We start from the raw sequence: 17,544 nt of genomic DNA, 5'->3' as shown, positions 1-17,544 counted from the left end.
AAGTCATCAAGCTCAGGATGTCACCCTTCAGGACAGATTTTAATGCCAACAGAAATCATTTCAGACATAAAATATATTTCCAAAGTCTAAAAAGATATTCCTTCACACACAGTCCCAGCAAGTATACATGAGAACATTTGGTGCTTACTGCAGAGTCACTGGAGTTTCGTAGAGATGAACATCTCTCTAGGACCTCAGTGCTCAGTGCCAATCAGAATTTGAGAAAGCAGTGTGAATGAATATGTATGTGAAATATTAATATATCCTGATTCCCAAGGCAGAAGCATCACCCCAGAAAATTGGGGGGTTCAAGAATTCCAAAGTCCTTGCTAATTAACTTGGATGTATTAGACAGGATAAGTTTGAAGGCACTGCAGTAATAATCTAACATTCTCACCGGTGTAGCATAACAGAAGATGATTTCTTACTCATACAATGTCTTTAGCAGATCTGGGAGACTAGGCAGAATTGCTGATCTCCATGCACAGGTGAAATTTCCACGTTGCTTAGATTTTATGGTTTCTCCATACCAACATACACTCCCACGGTTGCTATGGCCTAGGAAGAAAGCATGGAAAATCACAAAATGGCTTTCATCCATAGCTCACATTTCAGTCACATGACTATCCTGAACTTCAAGAGGGCATGTGCCCCCACCTCAAAACAGGAGGATCAGAAATCTTGATGGCAAACATTAATAACGTCTACTATAGATATGTAGCAAATATTTAGATTTTACTTGCATTCCCACAAAAAAAGATAAGACGCAAAGGTTTCCAGGTATTTTCAAGCATCAGAAGCTTTTTTTACTCACTTTCCTCCCACTTGTTTCTTGGTTCAGTATGACGTGACCAAGAAGAAAAAATGGACTTCAAATAAATTATTTATTTTAATCCAGCCCACATTACTAGTGAATGGCTAAGAGCTTTCCTTTATCTATTATAAGGTTTCTCAATCTTGGCACTATTGATATTAGGGTCAAGATTATTCTTGGGAGACTGTCTTATGTTGCGGGATATATAGTAACATTCCTGGTCTCAACCCACTAGATGACAAAAGCATCCCTCCCACTCCAGTTGTGAAAACCAAAAACATCTCCAGACATTTTACCCTGGGGGGTAAAATTATTCCTGGTTGAGAACCACTTTTCCATTTGCTTTTTTTGACCACTAGGAAGGGTTCAGGTCATCTAACACATGAAATGACCCAGTACTGAGCACTGATAGAAATAGACCAAAGATAATACATTTTCTCCCTCCAGATCTACCACTGATACTTTGAGCAGGTTTCTGACTCTTTTTACCTTATTTCTAGAATGGGGAGAATAATGTTACCTGGCTCACAAGCTTATTGTAAGAATTAAATGAGACACTAAATAACCTATCCCTTTTTCTCTATTTTGAGAAACTACTTCTGTATACACCTAGGTCCCACATATACATGGAATCTACTTCTGGACTTTCTGTTCTGTTCAACTTGTTCCTTTGCATATTCCTGTGAAAATTCCTCGCTGTGTTGATTTACCATTATTATTATAAAGCCCTCTATTATCTATAGATGACTTGTCTTGGAAACTCAGCCATCAGTAAAGGGACTACAAACTGAGAAGTGAAGAAAAAGGCCTGCAGAAGCCCTCCACTAAAGTTCACATACTTTTTAAATCGTGATGTCCCCCAAGGTTTATAGATGGCTTATAAATTATTTCTTCTTCAGCCCCTGCACCATCTTGTACCTTACACACAGGTACAGGCACCCAATAAATTGCTACTGAAGGACAAAATATCCAATTTCGACATAAGTCAAACAAGCTTAACATTACTGGGCTTCCCCACATCACCTTAGGTTAGAAGTCCCAAACTAGGTAAGATGAAGACAATAGACGCCATTAATATAGGCAGGGCTGGCATCAGCAATAAGTGACCGGAGACAGTCTGACATCAAGAGGAAATTAAAGGTTAGACATTAATTAAAAAATAAAAACCACATTTTCTGAAAAGTAAGCAGCCACACACATCACAATAACCCCTTAGCTGCATTACACTGTCAGTGCATAATAATTGACATCCCTAATAATGACTTTGACATTTTAAAAAATGCTAATTCTGTTCAGTGTGTTCTATTTTTAAACATTTAGAGTAGTGTGTAAGGCACTTGAGAAAGATTTCTATCACAGACTTATAAAATATATAATTTGCGCCCTGGCCGGTTTGGCTCAGCAGTTAGAGAGTCGGCCTGCGGTCCAGAGAGACCCGGGTTCGGTTCCCGCTAAGGGCATGTACCTCGGTTGCAGTTTGTCCCCAGCCCTGGTTGGTCGTACGGGTGGCAGCCACTTGATGTGTCCCTTTCACGTCGATGTTTCTCTCTCTGTCTCTCCCTCCCACTCTATCTGAACAAAAAAATGGAAAAATGTCCTCAGGTGAGGATAAATATATATATATATATATACACACACACACACACACACACACACACACACACACACCCCTTATTGCAATATACCTTAAAGATGACCTAATCTAATTTTTCTAGATTTGGAAAGTCAGTCCCAGCAAGGTGAAGTGCATTTGTCCAAGGTCAAGTGCCCAAAGAGGCAGAATTGGAACTAAAGTCCTAGTTTGCTGACTCCATGGAAAGTTCTTTTTCCACTGCAGAACATTTTCTAAAATATAAATCTGTTTCTTTAATTAATTAAAAATTGCCAAATTTAATATTTGGCAACTCAAGGGTATACTTCACCTACACGGAATTTTCCTGCACTGAGTGATTAATCAACTGATCCTTAATGAGCCTTTATGTTGCTCAAAAAATGGTAGTTTAGATCTGGTATATGTGTCAAAGGAGGGAGAAAACATGATGCTTGATTCAAGTGACTGAATTTTCTTTGGAAAAGAAAACAATGATGTTTTAAATGTGAAGAACATTAGAATACACTAGAAGGGGGTGGTGTGGTGGAAGCCTGGATCACATTTTCTAAGCCATTCATTCAAACAGGTTATCTAACAAGTATGAGTTATTTATGAAGATGGGGGGGTAGTTATGGGAAATATTATAAATTTAGCCTGGCCTAAAAAAAGCTAAGTTGAAGGAAAGAGAGAATAGGAAAATGGCCCACTTGTTCTAGAATAGCAGTCTGATAGAAATATAATATGTGCCATATATGTAATTTAAAATTTTCTTGTAGCCCCATTTAAAAAGCAGAAGCAACAGATTAAATTCATTTTAAAATATACTTTATCTAACTCAATATATCTAAAATGTCATTTCAAATGTATTCAATACACAAAATATTAATATGTCTTACATTCTTTTACCCATAATAAGTCTCTGAAAGCTAATGTGCATTTCACATAGCATATCTTAATTTGTACAGTAAATTCATCAGAAATACTTGATCTGCATTTAGATTTATAAAACAACTGTAAAGATTAATTCACATATCCAAGTTGTTCCAGACATAACCTAAATGTCTTCCAGTAACTGAATCAAATGCATAAAATCCAATTTTGTTCATATTTATACCCACATTCACAAAACTCCTTCAGTTTTTATATTTAAATGCCAATCAAGCCTGAAACACCAACCAGAAAGAATATATGTACCCCCATGTTCCTAGCAGCACTATTTACAATAGCTAAGATCTGGAAACAGCCCAAGTGTCCATCAGCAGACAAATGGATAAAAAAGCTGTGGTACATGTACACAATGGAGTACTGTGCAGCTGTAAGAAAGAAAGATCTCTTATCCTTTGAGACGACATGGAGGGACCTACAAGGTATTATCCTAAGCCAAACAAGCTAAGCAGAGAAAGAAAAGTATCACATGATCTCACTTATTTGTGGAATGTAATGAACTTAACAGTCTGAGGAATAGGGTAGACCCAGAAACATGGAAGTGGGGTACAGACTGACAACCCTCAGAAGAGGGGATGGTGCAGGGAGGGAAGAGATAAACCACAGAACTTATATGCATGTACGCATAACCAATGGACATGGACAAAGCAGGGGACAGGGTGGGGGGGATGGGAAGGAGGGTGTCAATGGGGAAAAAAGGGAGAAACTACTGTAACACAAAAAATTTAAAAAATAAATAAATGTAGCCAAAAATAAAAAATAAAAAGGAAACCCTCAAAATAGGAGTTTGTGGAAATAATGTAAATGGAATTAAATGCATTTGCTTTACCCCCCAAAATAAATAAATAAATAAATAAATAAATAAATAAATAAATAAATAAATAAATTCCTCATGCCTTCTGGACAAATTTCAAGGGTTCAATCACACTTGTAACTAGTAGCTATGCATTAGGCTGTACAGGTCTAGAGGCGGGTTTCAGAGTTGAGAAGCAGGGTTGCCAGGTGACATAGGCCCTTGGATGGCAGACTCAAGTGTCCAGAGGGAGACTGCATATGAACTCGTACACGAAGTGGAGCCACTCTATACTATCCACCAAGAAAGAAGGAGATATCAAGACAAAAACAGATTTCTAGGAAAACTATTCTACAACAAAATAGAGGAAACAAAAGTCAAACAAAAAAATTAGGGAGACTAATGTACAGTTTTATTGTAGTAAATAAAATGTGAAATAAGGACTGAAACTGGAGGAGGAGGGAAGGAGGAATGAGGCAGAGTCAATGACCTGAGAGGCTGTTTGTTAGATGGAAGAACTGACAACACCGAAACATATAGGACACCAAAGAAGAGCCCCTTGTTAAAGACCTCATAGAGACCTGATTTGTGTGTGTTTGTTTGCATGTTGTTTAGGTTTATGTTTTGTATTTGTTTTTGTTTTTTTTTTCTCTATTCTCTCTTCTACATGTACTTAACAGGGAAAATTATATTCCACAGTGGTTTTCAGGAGTTTAAGGATTATTGAAGTAACCCTTGAATTCCTCTTGGGAATGTAAAGGGTCTATTATTATGGAGCACAAGAGTAGAGGAGAGAAGTGAATAGGAAAGGAGGGGAGGGGAGAAGAAAATGGAGAGAGAGGCTATAAATTTTAAACTTAGGATTTACCAATAAATAGGTGATAGGTCCAATTATTTCAGTGACTGAGATCACCCAGGAAGATAAGTAGAGTGAGAAGACATGGGCCATCCCAGTGACAGTACATTTCTAGAGACAGAGAAGCCTTCAAAGGAATGTCTCCAAAGTGCAAAGAGACTGAACCAGACAGGTGAGGTGCTTGCTCGATGGCCTCATTCACTCAAACGTTTATTGAGACAAAGACCTAAGTGTTCGCATTCTAGATACAAGCGACATGAGCCACCCTGGAAGAGTGTACTGCTAGAGTTACAGCAAGAACTGAACCCCAGAGAGCCTCTCCCTGCAGCAAAGTCTCTGTCCTACAACAAAATAGAGTAGGAGTCATGCACAGTGTTACAGGGTTCTGGCCTTTGAGATAGATTGGTCTAAATTATATTCTATTCCCTTGAAGTTTCACTCGCCATTTCTAAAAATGTTCTTCAAGGAAGATCTTACTTTGACTAACAACAACAAAGTAATGAGATTCATACCTTAAAGGGAAAAGAAAAGATGGAGCTGAGTAGAGTTGGAATGATGGAGAAATCTTCCCATTTATAGTAGTGATGGTACTGGAGGCAGCACAGGGCTTTGAGGCAGGAAGTTGGTGTTGGTCTGCCATCCATTAGCTGCTGCAATGAGATGGGTGTGAAGGTATAAAATATATAAATTAGGATGTAAGAAAATTCAGAGTACATTCAGTTCAATATGAAAGGATGACATATTATACCATGTAATTTAAAAAGGAGTGTTCAAATTGAATTAGGATAGGAAGGTTTCACTTTGATACTTCTTTCCATAGAAATATAACAATATTTTTCATTAAAGATAAAAAAATACCACCATATTTTCACCTGCTCTAATGACAGATTTTTATGCTACCCTGGTGAACAATTATGATTTTACATTTGTTAGTTAGTTATGAAACTTCTATTTAACCTGCTTTGTAATTTGAGGGAATGCTTAGTATTCTGGGCTCAAACTGTGAAACACAGTAGAGAAAATTACTTATGTTAGAAGCCTAATTCCTTTTATTGAATAGTTGGCTCTTTAAAAAGTCCTTTAAAGGAAGAAATTTATTAATAAACTGTAACTATTTGCATAAAACAATGTTCTCCCTCAATTCAGGCCTTACTTTTTTCTTCCCAATTTTTTTTTTTCATAAAATGTAGAACTCAGTCTCATTAACTTTACACTTTTCTCAGTGACATTCAAGATTCTGAAATCAGAGAACCATGGAAGATGCAATAAGAAAAAGAAGTTTTCTGGAATGTTTTCCTTTCTCCTTCTCCTGATGTCTCCTATACATCATTCATGTGCCAGCTGAAACACCACCTCTAGGAAAATGGAGCTCATTCATATGGAGTTCTCCGTGCCCTTACAATATCTCTACACTCTTGGAGAAATCTGCTGGGATTTTTTAAGTTATTTTACTTTTTCAATTACAGTTGAAATTCAACATTATTTTATATTAGTTTCTGGTGTACAGCATAGTGGTTAGACATTTATATAACTTACAAAGTGATTCTCTGATAAGTCTAGTACCCACCTGGCTCCATACATAATTATTACAGTATCATTGACTATATTCCCTATGTTGTACTTTACATCCCTGTGACTATTTTGTAACTACCAATTTGTACTTCTTAATCCCTTCACATTTTTCACCCAGCTCTCCAACTGCCCCTTCCACCTGGCAACTATTAGTTTGTTCTCTGTACCTATGAGTCTGTTTCTGTTTTGTTTATTTTGTTCTTTAGATTCCACATACAAGTGAAAGCATATGGTATTTGTCTTTCTCTGATTGATTTATTTCACTTAGCATAATACCCTCTAGGTCTATCCATACTGTTGTAAATGATAAGACTTCATTCTTTTTGAAGGCCAAGTAATATTCCATTATATATGTGTCCCACAGGTTTATCCAACCATCTGTTTATAGGCACTTAGGTAGCTTCTATATCTTGGCTATTATAAATAATGCTGCACTAAAATAGGGGTGCATACATCTTTTAAAGTTAGTTTTGGATTTCTTCAAATAAATACCCAGAAGTAAAATTGTGGGTCATAAGGTGGTTCTTTTTTAAAATTTTATGAGGACTCTCTATACTGTTTTCCACAGCGGCTGCACTAATTTGCATTTCTACCAACAGTGCACAAGGGTTCCCTTTTCTCCAACATTTGTTCTTTGTTGATTTATTGATGATAGCCATTTCAACAGGCATGAAGTGATATCTCATTGTGTTTTTAATTTTCATTTCTCTGATTAGTGATGTTGAGCATCTTTTCATATGTCTATTTTCCATCCATATGTCCTCTTTGGAGAAATGTTTATTCAGGTTTTCTCCCATTTTTTAATTGGATGGTTTGTTATTTTGGCATTAAGTTGTATGAGTTCTTTATAAATTTGGAAATTATATGTATCATTGGCAAATATTTTCTCCCAATGGTAGGCTGTCTTTTTGTTTTGTTGAAAGTTTCCTTTGCTGTAAAAAGTTTTCAGTTTGATGTGGTTACATTTGTTTTTCTTTTGTTTCCCTTGCCTGAGTAGATATACCTGGAAAATATCACTAAGAGCAGAGTCATAGAGTTTACTGCCTATGTTTTCTTCTAGGAATTTTATGGTTTTGAGTCTTACATTTAAGTCTTTAATTTTTTTTTTTTTTTACTTTATTCTTATATATGGTGTAAAAAGGTGGTCTACGGATCAGCGAATTAGAAGACAGGGTAGAAAAAATCAACCAATCAGAAAAACAAAAGGAAAAAACTATTAAAAAACAGGAAGACAGCTTAAGAGAACTATGGGACAACTGGAAACGTAATAATATTCGCATCATAGGAGTCCCCGAAGAAGAAGAAAAGGAGCAAGGGATAGAGAATATATTCAAAAAAATAGTGAGAGAAAACTTCCCTAATTTGGTGAAGGAAGAAGGCATTCAAGTTCAAGAAGCACAGAGAGTCCCAAGTAAGAAGAACCCAAACAGGCCCACACCAAGACACATAGTAATTAAAATGCCACAAATTAAAGACAAAGAGAGAATCCTAAAAGCAGCAAGAGATAAGCAACAGGTTACCTACAAAGGGAACCCCATAAGGCTCTCAGCTGACTTCTCACAAGAAACACTACAGGCCAGAAGGGAATGGCATGAAGTAATCAAAGTCATGAAAAACAAGAATCTGAATCCAAGACTACTCTACCCAGCAAGGCTATCATTCAAAATAGAAGATCAAATAAAGAGCTTCCCAGACAAAAAAAAGCTAAGGGAATACATGAGCACCAAACCAGCACTGCAAGAAATGTTAAAAGGACTGCTGTAATTAGCAGTAGAAATGGGAACAAAAATAGAACCACACTAAACAAAAATGGCAATAAATAAGTACATATCAATAATCACCTTAAACGTAAATGGACTGAATGCTCCCATAAAGAGACACAGAGTAGCTGATTGGATAAGAAAGCATGACTCATCTATATGTTGTTTACAAGAGACCCATCTCTCAACAAAAGACTCACATAGGTTGAAAGTGAAGGGATGGAAAAAAATTTTCCAAGCAAATGGAAAGCAAAAAAAAGCTGCGGTAGCAATTCTCATATCTGATAAAATAGATTTCAAAATGAAGACCATAACTAGAGACAAAGACGGCCACTACATAATATTGAAAGGATCTATCCAACAGGAAGATATAACCTTGATAAACATATATGCACCCAATATAGGAGCACCAAAATATATTAAAAATCTTCTGGAGGACTTCCAAGGAGAAATCGACAACAATACAATCATAGCTGGGGACTTCAACACCCCGTTGACAGCACTGGATAGATCCTCTAGGCAAAAAATTAGCAAGGAAACAGAGACTCTAAATGAAGCACTAGACCAAATGGATTTAATAGATATCTACAGAGAATTACACCCCAAACTACAGAATACACATTCTTCTCAAGTGCACATGGGACATTCTCAAAGATAGACCACATGATAGGACACAAACTAAATCTCTACAAGTTCAAGAAGATTGAAATCATATCAAGCATCTTCTCAGATCACAATGGCATGAAACTAGAAATCAACTGCAACAAGAACATGCAAAGACATTTCAACACATGGAGGCTAAATAGCATGTTATTAAACAATGAATGGGTCACCGAGGAGATCAAGGAAGAAATCAAAAACTTCCTGGAAACCAATGAAAATGAACACACAACAACACAAAATCTATGGGATGCAGCGAAAGCAGTTCTGAGAGGGAAGTTCATAGCACTACAGGCCTACCTCAAAAAACAAGAAAAATTTCTAATTGACTGTCTAACCTCACAACTTAAAGAATTAGAAAGCAAACAAAAAGAAAACCCCAGAGCAAGTAGAAGGAAGGAAATAGTAAAGATCAGAGCAGAAATAAATGACATAGAGACCAAAAAAACAATTCAAAGGATCAATGAAACAAAGAGCTGGTTTTTCGAAAAGATAAACAAGATTGATGGACCCTTAGCTAGACTCACCAAGAAACAAAGAGAGAGAACCCAAATACACAAAATCAGAAATGAAAGAGGAGAAGTAACAACCAACACCACGGAAATACAAAAGATCGTTAACAACTACTATGAACAACTATATGGCAACAAATTCGACAATCTCAGCGAAATGGACAAATTTCTAGAAACACACAGTCTCCCAAAACTATTCCCGGAAGAGATAGAAAACTTGAACAGACCAATAACAACTAAGGAAATTGAAGAGGTAATCAAGACTCTCCCAGCAAACAAAAGCCCAGGCCCAGATGGTTTCACGGGGGAGTTTTACCGAACATTCAAAAAAGAACTAACACCCATTCTCCTCAAACTATTTCAAAAAATTCAAGAAGAAGGAAGACTTCCAAACACGTTCTATGAGGCCAGCATAATTCTAATTCCAAAACCAGAAAAAGACACTACGAAGAAAGAAAACTACAGGCCAATATCCCTGATGAACATAGATGCCAAAATCCTGAACAAAATACTAGCAAATCGGATCCAGAAATACATCAAAAAAATTATTCACCATGACCAAGTGGGATTCATTCCAGGGATGCAAGGCTGGTACAATATTCGCAAATCAATAAACGTGATACACCACATAAACAAAATGAAGAATAAAAACCACATGATCATATCAATAGATGCTGAAAAAGCATTCGACAAAATCCAGCATCCATTTCTGATAAAAACGCTCAGCAATGTAGGAATAGAGGGATCATATCTCGACATAATAAAGGCCATATATGAAAGACCTACAGCCAACATCATACTCAATGGACAGAAACTAAAAACATTTCCATTAAGAACAGGAACAAGACAGGGATGTCCACTTTCGCCACTCTTGTTTAACATTGTACTGGAAGTCTTAGCCACAGCAATCAGACATGAAGAAAAAATAAAAGGGATCCAAATTGGAAAGGAGGAAGTGAAACTGTCATTATTTGCAGATGACATGATATTGTACATAGAAAACCCTAAAGACTCCATCAAAAATCTATTAGACTTAATAAATGAATTTGGCAAAGTAGCAGGATACAAAATTAACGTCAAGAAATCGACGGCATTCTTGTACATCAATGATGAACTCTCAGAAAGAGAAACTGAAAAAACAATCCCATTTACCATCGCTCCAAAAAAATTACGATACCTAGGAATAAACTTAACCAAAGAAGTAAAGGACCTATTTGCAGAAAACTACAGGTCATTGAAAAAAGAAATAGAGGAAGATATAAAAAAGTGGAAGAACATACCCTGTTCATGGATTGGAAGAATTAACATAATTAAAATGTCCATACTACCCAAAGCAATCTATAGATTCAATGCAATCCCCATCAAAATACCGACGACATATTTCATAGAACTAGAACAAATACTTCAAAAGTTCATATGGAACCAAAAAAGACCCCGAATAGCCACAGCAATCTTGAAAAAGAAGAACAAAGTTGGAGGGATCACATTACCAGATATCAGGTTATACTACAAAGCGACTGTAACCAAAACAGCCTGGTACTGGCACAAGAACAGGCATATAGACCAGTGGAACAGAACTGAAAACCCAGAAATGGACCCAAGGCAATACGCTCAATTAATATTTGACAAAGGTGGCAAGAGCATACAGTGGAGTAAAGACAGCCTCTTTAATAAATGGTGTTGGGAAAATTGGACAGCTACATGCAAAAAAATGAAACTCGACCATCAACTTACACCATACACAAAAATAAACTCAAAATGGATAAAAGACTTAAATGTGACCCGTGAATCCATAAAAATTCTAGAAGAAAATGTAGGCAACAAAATTTCGGACATCATACGGAGCAGAATTTTCACTGATACATCACCTAAGGCAACAGAAATAAAGGAGAAAATGAACACATGGGACTACATCAAACTAAAAAGCTTCTGCACAGCAAAAGAAACGATCATCAAAATGGAAAGGCAACCCACTGTATGGGAGAACATCATTGCCAATGATGTATCAGATAAGGGGTTAATTTCCAATATATACAGAGAGCTCACACAACTCCACAAAAGGAAGACAAAGAACCCAATTAAAAATGGGCAGAGGAGCTGAATAGACACCTCTCCAAACAGGACATACAAATGGCCAAGAGACATATGAAGAAATGCTCAACATCACTAATCATCCGAGAGATGCAAATTAAAACAACAATGAGGTATCACCTCACACCTGTCAGAATGGCCGCCATCAACAAATCATCAAACAACAAGTGTTGGCGAGGGTGTGGAGAAAAGGGAACTCTAATACACTGCTGGTGGGAATGCAGACTGGTGCAGCCGCTATGGAAAACAATATGGTGCTACCTCAAAAAATTAAAAATTGAACTTCCATTTGACCCAGTGATCCCACTGCTGGGAATATACCCTAAGAAGCCTGAAACACCAATCAGGAAGAATATATGTACCCCCATGTTCATAGCAGCACTATTTACAATAGCTAAGATCTGGAAACAGCCCAAGTGTCCACCAGTAGACGAATGGATCAAAAAGCTGTGGTACATATACACAATGGAGTACTATGCAGCGGTAAGAAAGAAAGATCTCTTATCCTTTGAGACGACATGGAGGGACCTGGAAAGTATTATCCTAAGTGAAAGAAGCCAAGCAGAAAAAGACAAATACCACATGATCTCACTTATATACGGAATATAATGAACATAACAGTCTGAGGAATACAGTAGACCCAGACACATGGAAGTAGGGCACAGACTGACATCCCTCAGAAGAGGGGATGGGGGGTGGGGGGGTGGGAAGAGATAAACCACAGAACTTATATGCATGTATGCATGACCAATGGACATGGACAACTAAGCCGGGGACAGGGTTGAGGGGGTGGGGTGGGGGGTGCCAATGGGGTAAAAAGGTAAAATATCTGTAACAAAAAAATAAATAAAAATTCATAAAAAAAAAAAATAATAAAATAAAATAAAAAGGTGGTCTAGATTTCTTCCTTTTTTTTTTTTTTTTACATGTATCTCTCCAGTTTTCCCAACACCATTTATTGAATGAACTGTCTTTACTCCATTGTACACTCTTACCTCCTTTATCATAGTTTAATTGACCATGAAGGCATGGGTTTATTTCTAGGCTCTCTATTCTGTTCTACTGATCTATGTGTCTGTTTTAATGCCAGGACCATGATATTTTGATTACTATGACCTTGTAGCATAGTTTGATATCAGGTAGCATGCTACCTCCAACTTTGTTCTTCTTTCTTAAGATTGCTGTGGATATTGGGGTCTTTAGTGGTTCAATATAAATTTTGGAATTATTTGTTTTAGTTCTGTAAGAAAGGTCATTGCTATTTTGATAAGGACTGCATTAAATCTATAGATTGCTTTTGGTAGTATGGACATTTTAACAATGTTAATTATTTCTATCCATGAGCACAGCATAGGCCTCCATTTACTTGTATCTTCAATTTATTTCTTTAATGTCCTATAATTTTCCAAGTAGAAGTATTTTATCACCTTGGTTAAATTTATGATGCAATTGTAAATGGGATGGTTTTCTTAATTTCTCTTCCTGATTTCTGGCATGTTTCTTACATGTGAACACAGCTTTATGTGCAGTCCTTCACAGAAGGAACAATATCATGCACATCTCTGTATCTCCAGCGAATTGCCCAATAACTGATCTAGGAAGTACCCAATAAATATTTGTGTAAGAAATAAAGAATGGATGTATAAATGAACAAGCAAATGACTCAATTATAAGAACTAGATCTCGAACTGGAATTCTTATTAGGTGTACTACTTAAGCAACTCACATCACCTCCCTGAGCTTCAATTCCCTTATCATAAAAAAGAGAAATAGTGGACTGCATAGTGGACTTCTCAGGAAAGCATCACATATAATAATTTGTGCAAAATATCCTGATAAATGGTAAAGTACTATGTAAATGCTAGTTATTGTCTTGTGTCTGGATAGAGACATAAAAGCCCAGCCTAGTGTAAAACAGGGACAGGAAGCTAATTCCACAAGTCTAGAAATGGTGTCATTGTTGACTCAGATCCCAAAACAAAATCCTGAAAAATATCCTTAACTTCTCCTTCACTCCTAACACCCAATAAGAACCAGTATCACCTGTTCCACTGTCACTGAGGACAATACAAACTTGAATCATTATATATTCAAGGCTCTACTTCTGGTAGCAGCAAGTCCATTTCTTGCCTCTATATCACATCTTCCAATAATTCACCATGGTCTCCAGGCACCACCCTATCCAAGGGTTGGGATCGAGGTGGGAAGGATGATCTTGGCTCTTCATACAACTATGAAGTAGAGAACCAACTAGAGAACTGCTGACAGAATTCTCACACAATTCTCCTCCTGTAAACAAGTCCTGTACAGTTGGCTGATCTAGAAAGACTAGCCAAGAACTCATCTCAGGCCGCAAGGTGTACCGTATCATATAATACAATAGCCCAGGAGGTTAAGGCTAGAGGAGCCTCCAGCACCAGGCACAGACTTTGCCCAGCCCCTTTTCCATAAGGAAAATTCTCCTCCATAAATTCCAAAATCCTAGTCTCAGACCTAATTCAGCAGCCCCCCTTTTCAGTCATTGTATTTACTGGCTCTGATTGCCCATCTCTACCACTAGTTCTCAGAAGATGTCTTTCGAGCCTATGTTTACAGGTCTCACTAACTTTGAATTTTAGGAAGCAGGTATGGACTTCCAATATCTTTTCCCATGTTGAATAATATGTGCCTTATCCTTTTATATTTATATAACCAAAGGAGTTCAGTAGATTTTATAGGACAATGAAGATCAGGTTTAAGAACACCACCTGCCACAGGCAATCCATTACACAAGCAATCACAATGTGCTGCCATTTTTGAGTGCCAAAATATTTCTCACTTCCATTCATTTGCTTTGCCACTACTTCGTCCTGGCCACATCTTTAACCTGGATTATTATAGCAGCTTCCTAACTCTGCCTGCTTTGTATTGCTCCTTCTAACCCACTCTCCAAATGGTAGCCAGAGTACTCTTCCCAAACACAGATCAGATCATATCATCTCCTTGTTTAAAACAAGTCAGATGCTTCCCACTGTCCTCCTAGTGAACTCTTGCCTCATTTGATTCATAGATCCACAGCTGATAAAAGCAGATATGCTTCATTATTGTAAAGGTTAATTTTGCTTCTATCAAAATTAACCATGTTCTGGCAGAGCAATCTTTTCACAGTACGTCCCAGGGAGACAAAGATCTTAAGCAACAAAGTTTGCAACCTGGAGATTTCATCTATTGGAAAAGATACCTCCAAAAGCATTCTCTTCAACTTTGCTAGAAAGGTTCCTATCAGTTACTACTAAACAATCTTTGTGACTACTAACCAACCTTTGTGCCACCAAACTTCAGGGAATAGACTCTTGGATTCAAGTGGCACTCTGAAGAAAGTACCAAACCCTGACAGAACTTGCATGTCATTTGTTGACCTGAAAGTAAAGGTTTCCTTAAAATTGAAGCAGATGGGACCAGACCTCTTGAAAGTTGTCTGCCAAATCTTGGATGCTGACTTTATAGTTCCTTAAGGCGTAATATTGTTTGATATCTTTATTTTTTCTTAATGTAGACATTTATTGCTATAAATTTGCCTCTTAGCACTACTTACACTGCATCCCATGAATTTTGGAATGTTGTTTCCATTTTCATTTTTCTCGAGTTACTTTTCTGATTTCTCTTTTGATTTATACATTGACCCATTGGTTGTTCAGGAGTGTGTCATTCAAGCACCATGTATTTGTGAATTTTCCAGATTTCCTCCTGTTATTTCTTGTCTCCTACCATTGTAGTTGGAAAAATACTTGATATTACTTCAGTCTTATTAAACTTGTTAAGACTTGTTTTGTGGCCTAACATATGGAGAATGTTTCATGAGCCTTTGAAAAGAATGGATCTCCATTTCTTTGGGGTCAGTTACTGGAAATGCATTGTGTTCCTTTAGTGGTGTCATGTGTTCCTGACTCATGATGATCTGTGTAGCCTAATCTATGCATCTGCACATTTCAAGAAGCAGTCACCTCTTCCAGATTTATGGACTGACTTTAGTAAGACAAAAACCTTTACCTATGGGTCATGGTATGCTAGAGCATGCTGTGGCCCTTGGTCTAGTGGTGTAGGTGCCAAGGGTAGGGGCATCAGATCTGGAGGGTGGGGGCATGTCTCATTGGCTCAGGAAGCTCTTTTCCACATTGGTAACTGATTGATACTTTGTAGTGAGAGCTGCAATGTGTCTGTGATGGCTGCAATGGGTGTTGGGGTCCTTAGCAGTACTTCCAGGTATTTTCTTTTTAATTTTTTTTCCTTTATTGATTTTAGAGAGAAAGGAAGGGAGGGGGAGAGATAGAAACATCAATGAGAGAGAACATCGATTGGCCGCCTCCTGGCCCCACTGGGGATCAGGCCCACAACCTGGGCATGTGTCCTGACCGAGAATCGAACCGGTGACCTCTTGGTGCATGGGTCAATGCTCAAGCACTGAGCCACACCAGCCAGACCAGGTCTTGAGGTGCGGAAAAAGGGCTGGTGGTGTGCACATGCTCAGTTGCGGGTGCTAGATAATAGGTACCAGGGCCATGCAGATACATGGCTGTAGGGGTTAGCTGTGGGTGTGTGCATGGCAATGGAGTTCTGTGATAGGAGTTGGGCTGTATCCAGAATACAAGCAGGTGCTGGGCCTGGATTTTAGGTGTGCATGCATGCATCTACAGTAGATAGCTGCAGGTATGTGCAGGGTAGTGGGGGGATGGCCACATAAACCTAAGCTGGCATTATGTACCCACACTGCCACTGAGACTGTGTCTGGAGGCCAGTACAGATCCTGAGGGTCCTGCAGCAAGATGACTGGGGAGAAGGAGAGGAGAATGGGGAGGGAATCAGGCAGCTGGTGTCTGCAAATGAAAAACCTGTGGGGCCCTAAGTGGTAAGAGCTGGATGGGATCTGCAGTGGCTGTGCTGGCCCGTTGGTTCCCTCAGTGACAAAAGCTGCTTAGATCCCTTGTGGAGCAGTCTGCTGGGGTTAGTGATAATGTACTCAGCGATAAAAGCTGCAAGGGTCTACAGCATTTACAAGGCCTATTGGGATCCTCAGTGACAAAGGCTGCTGGAGTCCTCTGCAGAGCAAGCCCTGGAAACGAGTCACTGTCATCACAGGCTAACACTGGTAGTCCCTGGTCTTCTTCCTTATTGCTAGCCATCTCTAGATGTCTCTGCTATGCCCGTTTTTGGGTGCGGTGTCCTGAAAGGCTGGGGAAAATGGTTGCTCACCCTGTTTTCCTTTTCCAGCAAGGAGACCTTGGGTAGTGCTGAACAGGCACTGGGATGATGCTGGCAAAATCAAACAATTCTCCCTACCTTTTTTTGTGCAGATATTCTCACTTTTTGGTCTGCTGTGTTGCTGAAGCTCCTTAAGTGGATTCCTGAGCTCTCCCAGAGCTGTTTTCGTTTGTGGGTGGCTGTTACTCTTTGTGAGGGAACAGAGGCTTGGGTCTCCTGCTCCACCATCTTGGTGATGTCAATCCATTTGCATTCATTTTAATTCTACCAATAATTTAAAATAAATTTTGTACAATATTTATTGATGTATATTTACTGACTAGATATCTTTTCATGTTCTTCATTCCCTCCTACATTTTCATGTTTCTATATAGTATCATTTTGTTCCTGCCTGAATAAATTCCTTTAATATTTCTTTCAGAGCAGGCCTGCTGGCAATGAATTTCCTTAATCTTTGCCTAAAAATGTCTTTACCTTTATTTTTTATTTAAGAGAGATATCAACTTGTTCTTCCACTTATTTATGCATGCATTGGTTGATTCTTGTATGTGCCTTGATCGGATATCAAACCCGCAACCTTGGTGTATTGGGACAGAGTTCTAACCAACTGAGCTACCCGGCCAGGGCTTTACCTTTATTATTATTTACCTTTCGTTTTGAAGCATATTTTTGCTACATATAGAATTTTAGGCTCAGCTATTTTTTTAAAAGC

General features: G+C 38.1%; 1 protein-coding gene across 6 annotated transcripts in view; it reads right to left on the bottom strand.

Moving 5' to 3' along the window:
- The window catches only part of FANCB (FA complementation group B), an 82,923-nt gene that overhangs the window by 23,146 nt on the left and 42,233 nt on the right, over nt 1–17,544 (bottom strand). For 3 of the 6 annotated variants that reach the window (XM_036270777.1, XM_036270780.1, XM_036270784.1), the window contains 3 exons: nt 5,512–5,649; nt 1,838–1,931; nt 398–558 (listed from right to left, as the gene is read on the bottom strand). In XM_036270777.1, coding sequence (XP_036126670.1) covers nt 1,839–1,931; nt 5,512–5,649 — 231 coding nt within the window. In that variant the 3' untranslated portion in view covers nt 398–558; nt 1,838. Of the gene's footprint in view, nt 1–397; nt 559–1,837; nt 1,932–5,511; nt 5,650–17,544 lie in introns of those variants that run through there. The other 3 variants (XM_036270779.1, XM_036270778.1, XM_036270782.1) reach the window with 3 other exon arrangements.

This window comes from Molossus molossus, unplaced genomic scaffold (assembly GCF_014108415.1).
Source record: "Molossus molossus isolate mMolMol1 unplaced genomic scaffold, mMolMol1.p scaffold_m16_p_2, whole genome shotgun sequence".
NCBI lineage: Eukaryota > Metazoa > Chordata > Mammalia > Chiroptera > Molossidae > Molossus > Molossus molossus.
This window is presented reverse-complemented; position numbering and strand designations above follow the sequence as displayed.